This window comes from Chenopodium album, chromosome 2, assembly GCF_948465745.1.
Source record: "Chenopodium album chromosome 2, dcCheAlbu1.1, whole genome shotgun sequence".
Lineage (NCBI taxonomy): Eukaryota > Viridiplantae > Streptophyta > Magnoliopsida > Caryophyllales > Amaranthaceae > Chenopodium > Chenopodium album.
In genome coordinates, this window is record NC_137835.1 from 77,237,483 (window position 1) to 77,251,945 (window position 14,463).

Below are 14,463 nucleotides of genomic sequence, written 5' to 3' on the forward strand. Positions count from 1 at the left end.
TCCCATCCTTTTCTTTTAATCAGATCCTTCTCTCCTAGGTTTCATTGCATATATTATCTGCTGCTTCAGAGTATGATGAGCTTCCTGTGCGGCATAATGAGGTATAATTATATATGCATTATTTGCCATAAGAAATTTTGGCTCTGAAACATAGCATATTTTTTTTGGTAATGTATCTCTCACTATTATCATTTATGCAATTAGAAATTTTATTCGATGATGAAAATTTCAATCGGTATCTATATGTTATGTCATTTATAAATATGAGTACCAAGGCTTAGAGAGGGTGTCACTAATATGCAAAAATAGTTATGCTTAATCAACAACAATCACTTAAAATTGAAAATTTTGCCAGCTGCACTCAACTTTATGAATAATTATCAAGTCATTCTAGGTCTCTAGTCTTCCTTAATTTAACACTTAAAGCTGCTACCTCTCTCTCTCTTTCTCTAGGAAAACCACAATGCAACATTAGCTGAGAGGCTTCCATACAAGGTGGATAAGAATCGTCTTGATGATCCACATGTTAAAGCAAATTTGCTCTTTCAGGTCATTCCTTTATCCACATTATCTGTTATGTCACCTCTTTGCATTTTTATACTGTGAAGTTGACTTTAGATATTCTGGAATATACTATAAGTGAAGAAACTTTGAATACAGGCACACTTTTCCCAGTTAGAGCTGCCAGTCAGCGACTATGTGACAGATCTAAAGTCTGTTTTGGATCAGAGTATACGTATAATTCAGGCCATGATAGATGTATGTGCCAACAGTGGATGGCTTTCTAGCACACTTAATTGTATGCATCTAATGCAGATGGTCATGCAGGTATTTTTCTTCCCATATATATGTCTTTTATTTTTTTGTCATAAGAATTAGCCTATATGTGCTTACATTGCTTTATACGCAGTCTGTTGTAATTATATTTAAGCTGACATAGGTAGCTTGTTACCCAATAAACAATGATGTTCGGGAGTCTTAATTTCAGCTTCTCTATATCTTTAATTTTTTATGTAAGATTTCAAGTTATTGATTTACTAATGCTCCTGTTGATGGATTTCTGCATGGTTTTGTCTGTACAAATGGTTTTTGTGTGTATATGCATGAGCTTGTCAGAATTCTATTTGAAGTTTACTAGGAAGTTTTACTGTATGCCTGAAGTATGTTTCCAGATTATTAGCTCTTCTCCAGGTAAGGAGTTCTAGTAAGCATCTTAAAATTGCAAGTCTAAGGCCTCAAGAACTGATTCCTAGCTGTGGACCTGTGGCCATCCCATTCCCTCCCCAAAGAAAGCAGGGAAAAAAAAAAAAAAAAAAAAAAAAAAATCTGATGGTTTAAATAGTAGTCTGGAAGGATGTGTCACTGCAACTTTTCATTCTTAAAATCCTCCTGCTGCATTTTATGTTTAATGATTAACTGTGACCTTCCTGTGGTGTTCAATAGATATATTTCTTCTTTTACTCCTTGCGAAGAATTACTGTTAACAGTTTCTTTGGTTTACAGGGGTTGTGGTTTGACAATGGTTCTGCTTTACAAATGTTACCCTGCTTGAACAACAATGTTATGGTTACACTCACAAGACAAGGAATATCAAATGTGCAGCAACTATTGGATGTTCCTAGGGCGACTATGCAAGGTCTACTTGGAAGTTTCCCAGCTTCAAGTTTATACGAGGTAAAGCAATGAAAGAGGATTTCTCCCTTGCTCGCAATTTATTTTATTTTATTTTTTGAATTTTGGACATATCTTGAAATTAGCATTTAGGCATCTCATTACTGCTAACTGTGTGGGCTTATTAGCTATATTGTAGTGTGGGTGATGCTGAGGTGTGCAAACATTAGTGGTTGAGTAGCTGAGTGTGTAGGTGATTATATGTACAAATGGAAAAGAAAAGGAATTTGACCAATTATGAGAGAGAAATACAGAAGAGAGGACATTGGGTTTGAAATTTTCTGTTTTCTTCTTGTGCTTACTCTCCAGGATAAATGTTCTGTTCAGAGTTGAATTACTGTGTAGAGCCAAAAATATTCTCTGGGAAGATTTGAAGCTACAGTTATCTAATTATTATTATCTTTTTTTTTTTTTGAAACAAGTCCTAAAGGACACTAAATTTCATTAATATAAGTCATACGGCATCTATAATTGACAATGAACGATAATGAAAACGAATTTAACAAAATCAAACAAGAATTAATCGGGGAAGGGCTAAGAATCCAAATACATAAATATAACAATTCGGCATATTCTCGATTCGTTGTCTCATACAACTTTTTGAGTGGATCCGTCGTCGCTTCGCAATTTTGTGAGAAAGTAAATTCTTGTACTGATTCCGTAACCCGAATTCGAGCCATACAGGGGACCAAATTAAGCACAAATAAAACCTTGTCTTTCGATTTCGAAGGAGTACGAAAAACCTTGTTTTTCGAAGGAGATCGAAAAAACCCTGTCTTTTGAAGGAGATAAACCCTTTCTTTCGAGGGAGACATTATTGTAACCTAAAACAAAAGGCTTAAAAGAAAATAAAAACTGGGGCTTTCCACCGGTGAAATCCGATGGAAGCCCCTTTAAAATTGACAATGGAGACTAGGTTTAGAAGAGAGAAGAGAGAAAAGGAGGCTTAGGGTTTTATTTTTATCTCTTGGTTTCACTTATTTATTATTATCTTTTTTTCCTAATATATTGCATTTGTGAATAAGTGGCATCAACTCAAGGTTGCCAAGAATCTGTTCCTGGGGTCGGGATTGTTTTAGGTATTCTTTGGTCTTGCAGTTGACTCATTTACTGCAACACTTTTTGATGGTTATCAAATGCTAGTAGTAAGTCAAGAAGCTGCAGTTCTCACTGACTAATAGAGGCATTGATAGTTATTCTACTCTTTTTTTCTTGGGATATTTGTACTCAAAACATTGCACTCTGTGTATAACACGGGATAAGTTCTCATGAATCAAACCTGGTAATTTCTAAATTTTCTTGATTTTGGAATCTAAGCCGCAGAGGATGGGTAATATGTGTTTGGTGGTTCTATGTTCTTGTCTCTCACCAATCTGCTGTATTTTGTGTGAAGTTGCACAATGTTTTATTTTCTACTTAAGACTGTTGAAACTTATATGATTTTGTTTATTGTTCCTGCGCTGTTCATCCTTTTCCAAATTTATGTATGACTTACATCTTATTCATTTACTTCAGGATTTGCAAAGGTTTCCTCGCATACATGTGAAATTGAGACTTAAGAAAAAGAATGAAAGGGCAAGTTCTAGTTCTCTTAATGTGAGGTTGGAGAATGTTAATGCCAAGCGAAAGACACCAAGAGCATTTACTCCTCGATTCCCCAAGGTAAATCTTTAGAGACGGTGATTTGTATTGGCCAAATGTAAATTTGTTGTTTGAACTGATCAAAACTGGCTTTTTATTTTTTCCTAATAAAAATATATAAATATAACCCCCAAGACAAATATCAGCCTTGTTGCTGAATCTATATTTCTTTTTGGGATTTCTAAGCTGTGGATTCTTCAGTCCATATGATATCAGGCTTTGTTAGTTCTAAGTAATATGTTTACTATTTGGATGAAATGTGGGCTAGAGCTAGATTCAGGCTTAAAAGTTTTACCAGCATCAATTTCACAAGATCAGCATGTAACCACTGTGTACTTCTAAAATCAAGTTTACCCGTAACACAAACTGAAATTATGTTAACAGGTTAAAGATGAAGCGTGGTGGCTTGTACTCGGAAATACTGTCTCTTCTGAGTTATATGCATTGAAGAGAGTTTCATTTGCTGACCACCTGGTTACGAACATAGATTTTCCGTCAGATTTGGTCATATGCCAGGTACCTTGATTTTATCAAACTAGAGAATAATATGCCTTAATTGATAGCCAGTAATTATTTCATCTTAATTGATGTCTTTCTTCTTTTATCCAGGGGTTGAAGCTCATCTTGGTCTCAGATTGTTATCTTGGTTACGAACTGGAGTACTCTTTGGAAGAACTTCTCAGAGATCAGCCTTGAGGAGTCTAGTAAGGTGCCAATTTCAAGAGCCAATGTGCCTGCTTTAAGTCGGTATTTTCTGATATAAGGGTACGGATTTCTCATCTGATCTGGAATTTTCATTTGGCAAGTTTTATGTTGTTTTAAGTTGTATGCACCTTAAAAAAAAAAAAAAGAAAAAAAGAAAAAAATATGTATGCCCGATGAAGTCTCGTCAGGGAGAATCCCAAAAGGCCTTGCCAAAGTCATCAAATGGAAAATGCATCCAAGTTAAGTTGTAAATACTCCGTATATGGTTTTCGATCATTGGTCAGAACTGTTTTTATGCTTTACACAGTGTACTGAAATGTCAAATACAAGACAATGAAGAGTGCTCTTCGCCTGTAGAGTGTATAACATATCTTCAAAATCGAATGATCTCTGAAATGAAATTTTGGCCATGTTTACATAATTACAAGTTTCGTTAGTTCCCGTCCTACTCTACTCTTTACAGTGCAATTCTTATACAGTTATACCCAATTGTTTTCAATATAAAGTGAATTTCAGAATGAGGTAGAATTGCCTATATAAGAGGATTATATTGTTATTTTGTACCTCTTTCTGTGATTCTGTCAGTCATGTAATTACTTTATCAATTTGATAATTGAGTCGAAATCTTCAAATCAAGTAAGCAAAGCATGAATACCTCATTCTGTGATTCATATAGTTATTTGATTGAAAGTACAAGGAACACTCATATGCACAAAACAAGTGCAAGTTCTAGCTATAACCAAATTCAATATGTAAAAATGCTTGGAATGCTACAAATTATCTTACTGAAACACCACTTTAGTATGATGCTTTATAGGCAAGGGCGGGCAGCCTAGGTAGTGGATGGACCATCAAGGGTTCCTTTCGTTGCAAGGTCAGACCATAAGCCTCTTCCATATTCAACTTCTCGGCCACCCGCCCATTAGCCAACTTCCAGTCAAAACCATGGACCAAAGTGGCTGTCAATAATTGAACCATACGAATTCCCAAGCTCATCCCAGCACATATCCTCCGCCCTGCCCCAAATGGAATAATCTCAAAATCATTACCCTTGACATCTGCATTAGGCCTCTCACCGTCCTTTAAGAACCTCTCAGGCCGGAACTCTAGTGGGTCGGTCCATACATTTGGATCACGCGCAATGGCCCATACATTGACCAAGAGGGTGGTGTTCTTAGGGATGTAATAACCGTTGATTTCACACGACTCGGCTGAAATTCGAGGGAGGGAGAGCGGAGTCGATGGGTGGAGTCGGAACACCTCCTTGATGACGGCTTGGAAGTAAGGTAAGTTAGGGAGGTCTGATTCATTTACAAGTCGGTCTTGACCCACAACTGAGTCTAGCTCTTGTTGAACTTTAGCCAAGATTTTTGGATTGCGGATTAGTTCTGCAATGGCCCATTCTGTTGTACTTGACGATGTATCAGTCCCTGCTGTGAACATATTCTGTCACAAGATTAAAGTTAAAAAAGAAATCAAGTTTGGTTTATGTGAACATAATTTATGTTATGTAACTAATGGCCTGTTCATTTTAGCTTAATTTCTGTTCAGTTCAGCTCAGCTCAGCTCCAATCAATTCAGTTCAGTTTCCAATTTCCTTCTCTCATAAAATATCCAGTTCAGTTTAGTTTCAATCAATTCAGTTCAGTAAACGTGAACAGACTTTAAATACCAAAAAATTCACAAAAGCTAGGAAAGAATAAAAATAAGATCATATAAAGCTTAAACACCAAACATAAAAAAAAAAATAAAAAAAAAAAAAAAAATAATAAAAAAAAAAATCCAATTTCTCATTTTGTAGAAAATTAGAATTCTTCTATTTTCTTTTATCAACCAAACAAGCACTAAAAATAATGAATTTTTTTTATTTTTTTTACGAGAAGAAAAAAAATTGATTGTTGATACACCAGAATAACGACGTCACTCCAAAGTACAGTAACTAATAATGGTTGATGTCGTGAGACGATTTAGTGAATAGGACTGATAAAATAGAAGGGATGATACCTCTCAAAAATGACTTGGGTGACCTTTAACCAATTTGACTGTTTGTAAGATAATGACGTTAGTAATTTCTAGAGCACCTACTACTCTACGTCTCTACCAACGACGTGGGGCTTTAATTGCCACTTCAATAATGTACAACTTCATCTGTACATGTCAATATGGAGTTTTTTTTTAAAAATAAACCGTATTTTTCTTAAATAATATTATTCATTAGATATCACTAATTTCTAAGCTAATTTGCTTGACTAAGCTTGATTAGTGAATTATTATTCAATAATTTGGCTACTTGCAAGCTAATCCTTAAAAGCAACGGATAAAGCTGTTATAACGATACCATATATAAAACTGCAAATAAAAGATAAAAGTTGTAGAGATCATTACCAAAAGCAAGGCCTTAATCTCAGTGTCAGTCAATTTGCCACCCTCACCATCACAATTATCTTTCAAAGAAATCAAAGTGCTTAGGAAATCCCCACCAAAATGATCACCCTTTAAGTTAGCCTTGTGTTCTTCCAAAATGGCACCTAGAAAATTGTCAAACCTCTTATGTAACTTCTTCATCTTAGAAGCAATCCCTTGCAAGTCTAGCCATTCTAAAGCCGGCACGAAATCGCCGATGTTAAACTCTCCGGCAAGGGTCATGACTTCCATCACCATATCCTTGAATTCCTCTGATTTTTCATCACTTTCGCCCGTGCCATCGCCAAAAACTCTCCTTCCTAGCATCACCCTTGATAAGGCATTGGTGGTGCACACATTCAAAAGTTGTCCTAGTTGAACTTGTTCATTTGATTCTGCCTTTACTAGTGCCTTTGTAAGTATTGCCACTTCCTCCTATTTATGATCCAAATATTTTTGGACAAAACAAAAGGTTAAATTCCATGCAAATTAAAATAACTCTTCAAATACATAAGATAACATTTATGATATGTAACAATTATTTTGATTTTTTTGTTTTGTTGGTACTAGATATCACACTTTATATAGATTCATGTGTCCCTCAAAAAAAAATATATATATAGATTCATGTGTAAAGAAATTTAATTATTCTCCTTCAAAAAAAAAAATAATAATAATAATTATTATTATTTTTCTGGTACTTCTTCAATTAGTTGTTAATTGTTGTAAATTAGATCAAAATACAATGGATGAAATAGTTATTAATTCCGGAAAATTAGAGTATATTGCTACTATTAAGCTCATCTAGGATCAAGCATGATTTTACTTTTTTTTTTTTTTCCACCTACTTACATAAATATTTTGCCAGCCAAATAGGCAAAACAAACTTTGCAACGTTCTTTTGAGGAAGTGTCCCACATTTAATGTTTCACCTTAATTGTTGTACGACCAAAAAAAAAAATCTTCATAAAATAATTAACATAATTTAAGAAAAATCAAATATACTACGTATATGACTTTAAAATTATAAATAAATAAATTTAAAATGAACCTGACGAATTGGTTTGTAATCTTCCATAGCCTTAGCAGAAAACAAGTGAAGTGCAGAAATTTTCCTAAGCAACCTCCACCTTTGACCATAAGGTGCAAACACCAAGTCTTGGTAGTTATATGCTATGTACTTTGCTCCTGAATTTGGAGGCCTACTTGAGAAGTTTGCATCATGGCTCTTTAAAAACTGCGCCGCCACCGAAGCCGAAGCCGCCACCACCACATGGACGTACCCTAGTCTCATGTGGAGGAGTGGTCCATATTTTTGTGCTAGGGCAGCTAGTCCCTTGTGTGGGACTGGCCCCATGTGTGGTAGGTTTCCCACTATAGGCCACGGCTTCGGCCCCGGTGGAAGCGGCCGGGGGTACCGGTTCCGGGTGATGGTGGTTGTGATGAGGTAGTAGATGAATATGGCTAGTGCAATGGTGTAGGAGGTTAGTTCTAAGGGTGACATATTTACTATTTTGAGGAGGATATATGAAAAATGGACTTGAGTAATAAAACAATGATATGAAAGTGAGGTACTTTTTTTGTGAAGAGTTAGGTGTGCATGTGGAAGGTTGTTATATAGGGAGATATTCTTGGGGGTAAACAAATGCAAAGTACTTTTTATTTTTCGAAATAACTACTCCAGTGATTAGATGGTTGTTAAATAAGGAATATACTTGTGGAGTTATGGTTAATAGGCAAAGTTAATGAGTGTTCTCGGGGCATTGGATAAGAGAATTAAATTAAAGTGGAAATCTTAGAGTGAAACTAATATTAATTACACCGAATGATGCGTGATTTTGTCATATATTCCTAACTTAATATTATTTCAACCAATATAATTATTCCTTATCTAATGATTCGGGCCGCTCGTTAGCAAGATCCTGGTTAATATATCAATCAGGTGCTTATTACAGAGATTAAGAAAAAAATGCAATTAAATTAAAACTAATATGGAGTGCAACATATTAGGATTGGATTATTACAATATAAAAGATTTTAGACAAAAAGTTTATTATTAAGAGCCCTTTCCCTAAATAATGTTAGGAAATTATCTAATTTCCAAATTACAGCTACTCTTTTTTTTAATTCCCACTATACCGTCCACGTCAGCTAAGGAAAACAAATCGGTTTTTTTTTTCTCGGTCCAGCAACAAACCGCTACTTCAAATAGCGGTGTTATGAGAATAAACCGCTACTTGAGGGCTTGTTTGGCATCATTTTAGGAAACTGAAAACCAAAAACCAAAAACAGGAAACAAGAAAAAGGTGTTTCCACTTTTCTGTTGTCAGTTTTCAAAATTATCATAATTTTAATAAGTTTATATAATTTTTGATTCATTATGGGACTCATATCATATACTTTTTGAAAACAAAAAACTAAAAAACAGAAAATCACAGCAATGTCAAACGAACCCTGAAGTAGCGGTTTTAATTTTGTAAACCGCTACTTGAAGTAGCGGTTTTCCTCAAAACACCGCTACTTCAAGTAGCGGTTTATGAAATTAAAACCGCTACTTCAAGTAGCAGTTTATGAAATTAAAACTGATACTTCAAGTAGCGGTTTATGGGTTTGTTTTGTAAGTTTTTCTTTAAAAACAAAATATCTATAAATCAGTCAAAATTAAACCTTCAAATAGTTGAATAGTTGTATCCCCAAGTTTCATAAACCTTTGATATTCGGTGCAATTTGGCGTGCAATCGGTGTCGGCAATCACAAATCCTTTGATATATCCTCGTTTCTGGTTATATTCTCACAGCAATCATTGTCGGCAAACAACCGTAGGAAGGCGTCGATGGTGGCGAAAACGGCTTCCAGCGCGAGGGATTGTTGCGTTGGAAGGCTACTTGAGGAGTGTCATTCGAATTTTTATTTATTTTTTTCTTTTTGGATGATTCTGCTAAATTACTTTACATTGGGAGGGGAGAAAGTGATTTTATTAAAAAATTAATTAGTAAATACAAACCGCTACTTCAAGTAGCGGTTTCTAATAAGTAAACCGCTACTTGAAGTAGCGGTTTTCAGTAGCACACCGCTACTTGAAGTAGCGGTTTTCTAATAAACCCGTTTTCTTAAAAAATTCCCACTGAACCGGTGACGTGGACGGTATAGTGGGAATTTAAAAAAAGAGTGGCTATAATTTGGAAATTAGATAATCTCCCAACATTATTTAGGGAAAGGGCTCTATTATTAAAAAGTATATATGTTCTTTAAAAAAAAAAAGAGTGTATATGTATGTATTCAAGTCACAACTAGAACTGTTATCATCATAGTATTTTTTTGAGTTTCAAAAATTGCTTTATCAATAATGTCATTAATATTGCTATAAATAGCAAGATTGTATGCACATTTGAATAAAACAAAAAAAAAAAGTAGCTAGTAGCTGTAGTTGTTGCCAAGTTTTTATTTGACAGGAAGTTATTGCCAAGTTGATTGGAACAAAATACAAGTAAGATATTGTGCTATGAAGGTGGTGGTTGTATTGTGAGTTCCATATTCTTTCTAATAGTCTTCAATTCTTCGTGCCCATCTTACAGTCATTCAGATTGCCACGTGAACACCTACAATTAAAAATACTACTACATACTAATGCATTTGAGTATAATTTGGAGAATACTTCTTAGCTAGGGCACCATATGATGCTCATAGAACCAAACTCAATTATTTGTGAGCACTCGATTTTGATTTTACGTTGTTGATAACTTGATTTTGATTATATGCGTGTTTATATGATTATACGATTGTTTTTAACTTCTTCAAACTTTAGTTAATATCGATCGTTGAATTTTCAAATTTCTTACTTGTAAGAGTAACACTTTTTCTTTTTTTTCCGAAGTAATAGAAAGACTAATCCAAAATATGAGCTTAGTTTGTTGACTTTTCAATCAATCAATATTATATACTAAAGCAATCACCAGAATTATTATAGAGATACATGTGTCGCGTCCACATTAAAAAAAATTCCCGCCAAAAAGCTTTTTTTTTTTCCTTTAAAAAAATAAGAAAATTGATACTAAAATATATATATATATATATATATATATATATATATATATATATATATATATATATATATATATATATATATATATATATATATATAACAACCTATATAATAGAACAATAACATATTTAAATAAATACAAAATCTATAAACAAATACAAATTTATAGTAATATGAAAATATAATTTATTTTCTTATGAATATCCGAGCATTGCTCGGTCAAAAAACTAGTTTAGATTAAAATAGAGTTAAACAAATTTAAACTTATTACTTTCATCATCTTATGCAGCCCATTTTTCATTTTTTTTTTTTAATAGCAAAAATATTTCATTAATTAAAAGTCATACGACATCTACAATAGAGATTCAACGTTAACAAATACATAAGATATTGAATCAAATAGAATTTTCCTTCATAAAAACTACGATCGTCGAGTAGATCTTGCACTGCGGAGCATCTCCCGCTTATATCGCTGAAAACTACAGCCTAATCTATATTCGCTTTTCTTATTCACTATTTTACTATCTTATTACCACATAATATTCACACATATACACTCTATTCAAATTCGGAATTCTAATCCAAATCCAAGTGACACTTTAACCTAAATTTTTTCAAAAATCACCTACCTTTCTATCACATATTCACATCTATCTTACTTTATTCATTTTTGTCATAAATACAATTTTTTTTTTTTTTTTTTTTTTTTGGTTGAGGAAGTCATAAATATTTCTTATATATGGAGTAATGCATATATAAATACAATTAAAATATAAATAAATAAATAAATAAATATATAGAGAAATTAATATACCAGTAGTACTAAAGTTAGGCGCATTGAAATTGTCCTACTAATCAAACTTAATTGGATAAATTTGATTTTTCTGAGAAAAGTGAGGATATATCGTCCACACATTCTAACCACCACTCTACTCCGCATGACGTAGCCAATTCACTTCTAATGTCGTATTGAATCAATTGTTTGGACATTGACGGCAAATTACGTCTATTCAAGCTCATGTTACAAGAGAAGATACCATTAATAACACTATCACTAACAATTTTGATGTAATTGTAACCCGTAAAAACAACGTTGAAATTGGAAATTTAATCCCCATAAGAGACGCTATAAGAGTGGAGTTTCTTTTGCCCTTCCCCACTCTCAAAGTAGGGGTGAGCATGGGACGGGTACCCGTACCGTTAGTACTAACGGTTCGGGTACCCGATAACCAAAATCACTAAAAGTGACACCCATAACCGGAACCGATAAGTTTAGGTACCCGGATTTTCGGATCGGTTATCGGGTACCCAATAAGATATCCAATAATGATAATTAAATTTAATTATGTAGTTATTATGATATAATTTACAACTAATTAAAAACAATACCATATGATTTTGACCAAATTATTAATAATATTACTAATCATTGATATTATAAAGTGATTATGAAATAAAGTAAAAGTTTAGATTTATATTAATAGATTTAAGTAGGGAAAAAAAGCAAAAAAAAATTGTTTATCGAATCGGATCGGGTAACCATTAATTTTAAAATGATAAACATAACCATACCGATAACAAATTATCGGAACGGGTACCCGAACCGTTATAGTTATCGGATCGGGTACCCTAATTTTCGGAACGGTTACGGATCGATTTTTCGGGTTTTCGGTTTTTCGGGTAGTTTTGCTCCGCCCTATCTCAAAGTGCATACCGACTATTTCGAGTCGAATGGATTTATGAAAGGTTTAACGCTAATAGAATAATTCTTCTTACTTCTCAAAAAACAGATTTGGAAGATATTTCCTCCGTTAACTATTAATTGCAATATAGAGGTATTATTTGTAAGACGTATAATATTCCTTTGTTGTAATTAATATTTAACAGAGGAAGTATATTAAGAGCATTATAATTTACAATTTTCACATGACTACTCTCCTTAAGTGCCTGTAAAAAATTTGCCCCGACATTCTTTCAAGGATTTTTGGTAAATTACCACCCTAAAATTTAACATGTATTGAAATAACCACCCATTTTTGTTAAAATTAAAAATAGCCACCCATATTTGACAAAACTGTAGGTTTTACCACCCCTGCCTATACTCCGGTCAGTTTTCCGAGCATGTGCCCCACAATTTCATTATGAAGAACCCTAATTTTCAATTCAAGTTAAATTGAATGAATCAAACAACGATTACATCATTAAATTCCTAATAAAACACATTCCAAACAAAAAATATCGTATAACTTGAATTCTAGTTCAGTAAAACATTGCAAAATAACTAAAAAAAATTTTAAAAAAAAAAAAAAAAAAATATTAAGTGCGATCTTCAATTACCTTGCTGTACAAATTGGTGTAAAAAAATTTAAAAACGTTCTTTAAAGGATTCGCTTGTCAATTTGCAAAACTTGGAGTAAAAATTGGTAGAATTTGTGAAAAAAATGAAAAATTTTAAGTTTGGTAGTAGTTTGTGAAAAAGGGAGGAAATAAATCGAGAAACAACTTTTATAAGAATAAAAAAAAAACAGCCGTTATGTGGAGCCGATGCTCGAAAACTGGTCGGAGTATAAGTCGGGTGGTAAAACCTACATTTTTTGTAAAATATGGGTGGTATTTTTAATTTCAAAAAAATTGATGGTTATTTCAATACATAGTACATTTTGGGGTGGTAATTTACAAAAAAATCCTTCTTTCAAATTAGGCTGTAAAAATTAAGATTGTCCAAACCTCCACAATTTTTATATACCTTGATTTTCTTTTTAATACTTGAATTTATCATTGCATTTCCGAAGTGAAGCTAATATTACAATTGCAACTAATATGTAGAAAAAAAAAAAAAAAAATCCTGCATTAATTAGTAGCTTGCAAATAATTTTAAAAAAAATTGAGAAGATAATAGTTATAGCAAACTAGCAAATACTAGCCTTGAAAATACAACAATTTTTACACGGTCACAACATGAACACAAGATCAATGTACACAAGACAACCAATTTATCACTGCTCTATATTGAAACATTTCTACGGTATTCTCTAAAGAGAACATATATTTTGAGAACTTTTCACAAAATTGGATAAAGAGAGATGCTATTTTGTTGGTACAACTTTATGATAATATATGCACGGATATCTACACCAAGGAATATTAAAAATAGCCACCCATATTTGACAAAACTGTAGGTTTTACCACCCCTGCCTATACTCCGGTCAGTTTTCCGAGCATGTGCCCCACAATTTCATTATGAAGAACCCTAATTTTCAATTCAAGTTAAATTGAATGAATCAAACAACGATTACATCATTAAATTCCTAATAAAACACATTCCAAACAAAAAATATCGTATAACTTGAATTCTAGTTCAGTAAAACATTGCAAAATAACTAAAAAAAATTTTAAAAAAAAAAAAAAAAAAATATTAAGTGCGATCTTCAATTACCTTGCTGTACAAATTGGTGTAAAAAAATTTAAAAACGTTCTTTAAAGGATTCGCTTGTCAATTTGCAAAACTTGGAGTAAAAATTGGTAGAATTTGTGAAAAAAATGAAAAATTTTAAGTTTGGTAGTAGTTTGTGAAAAAGGGAGGAAATAAATCGAGAAACAACTTTTATAAGAATAAAAAAAAAACAGCCGTTATGTGGAGCCGATGCTCGAAAACTGGTCGGAGTATAAGTCGGGTGGTAAAACCTACATTTTTTGTAAAATATGGGTGGTATTTTTAATTTCAAAAAAATTGATGGTTATTTCAATACATAGTACATTTTGGGGTGGTAATTTACAAAAAAATCCTTCTTTCAAATTAGGCTGTAAAAATTAAGATTGTCCAAACCTCCACAATTTTTATATACCTTGATTTTCTTTTTAATACTTGAATTTATCATTGCATTTCCGAAGTGAAGCTAATATTACAATTGCAACTAATATGTAGAAAAAAAAAAAAAAAAAATCCTGCATTAATTAGTAGCTTGCAAATAATTTTAAAAAAAATTGAGAAGATAATAGTT

General features: G+C 32.8%; 2 protein-coding genes across 3 annotated transcripts in view; one reads left to right on the forward strand and one right to left on the reverse strand.

Annotated features, from left to right (window-relative positions):
• The window catches only part of LOC145601262 (DExH-box ATP-dependent RNA helicase DExH14-like), a 34,138-nt gene extending 29,675 nt beyond the window's left edge, over positions 1-4,463 (forward strand). For both annotated transcript variants that reach the window (XM_081657244.1, XM_081657252.1), the window contains 7 exons: positions 39-101; positions 454-549; positions 661-828; positions 1,504-1,674; positions 3,187-3,333; positions 3,697-3,828; positions 3,922-4,463. In XM_081657244.1, coding sequence (XP_081513370.1) covers positions 39-101; positions 454-549; positions 661-828; positions 1,504-1,674; positions 3,187-3,333; positions 3,697-3,828; positions 3,922-4,008 — 864 coding nt within the window. In that variant the 3' untranslated portion in view covers positions 4,009-4,463. The remainder of the gene's footprint in view (positions 1-38; positions 102-453; positions 550-660; positions 829-1,503; positions 1,675-3,186; positions 3,334-3,696; positions 3,829-3,921) is intronic.
• Positions 4,464-4,658: 195 nt separating this feature from the next.
• On the reverse strand, positions 4,659-8,013 carry LOC145601274 (flavonoid 3'-monooxygenase-like). The gene is made up of 3 exons (XM_081657263.1): positions 7,472-8,013; positions 6,403-6,855; positions 4,659-5,463 (listed from the first exon to the last, which is right to left on the reverse strand). The coding sequence occupies exons 1-3, from the start codon at positions 7,922-7,924 to the stop codon at positions 4,816-4,818; spliced, it is 1,554 nt and encodes a 517-aa protein (XP_081513389.1). The 5' UTR covers positions 7,925-8,013; the 3' UTR covers positions 4,659-4,815.
• Between the last annotated feature and the right edge of the window lie 6,450 nt (positions 8,014-14,463).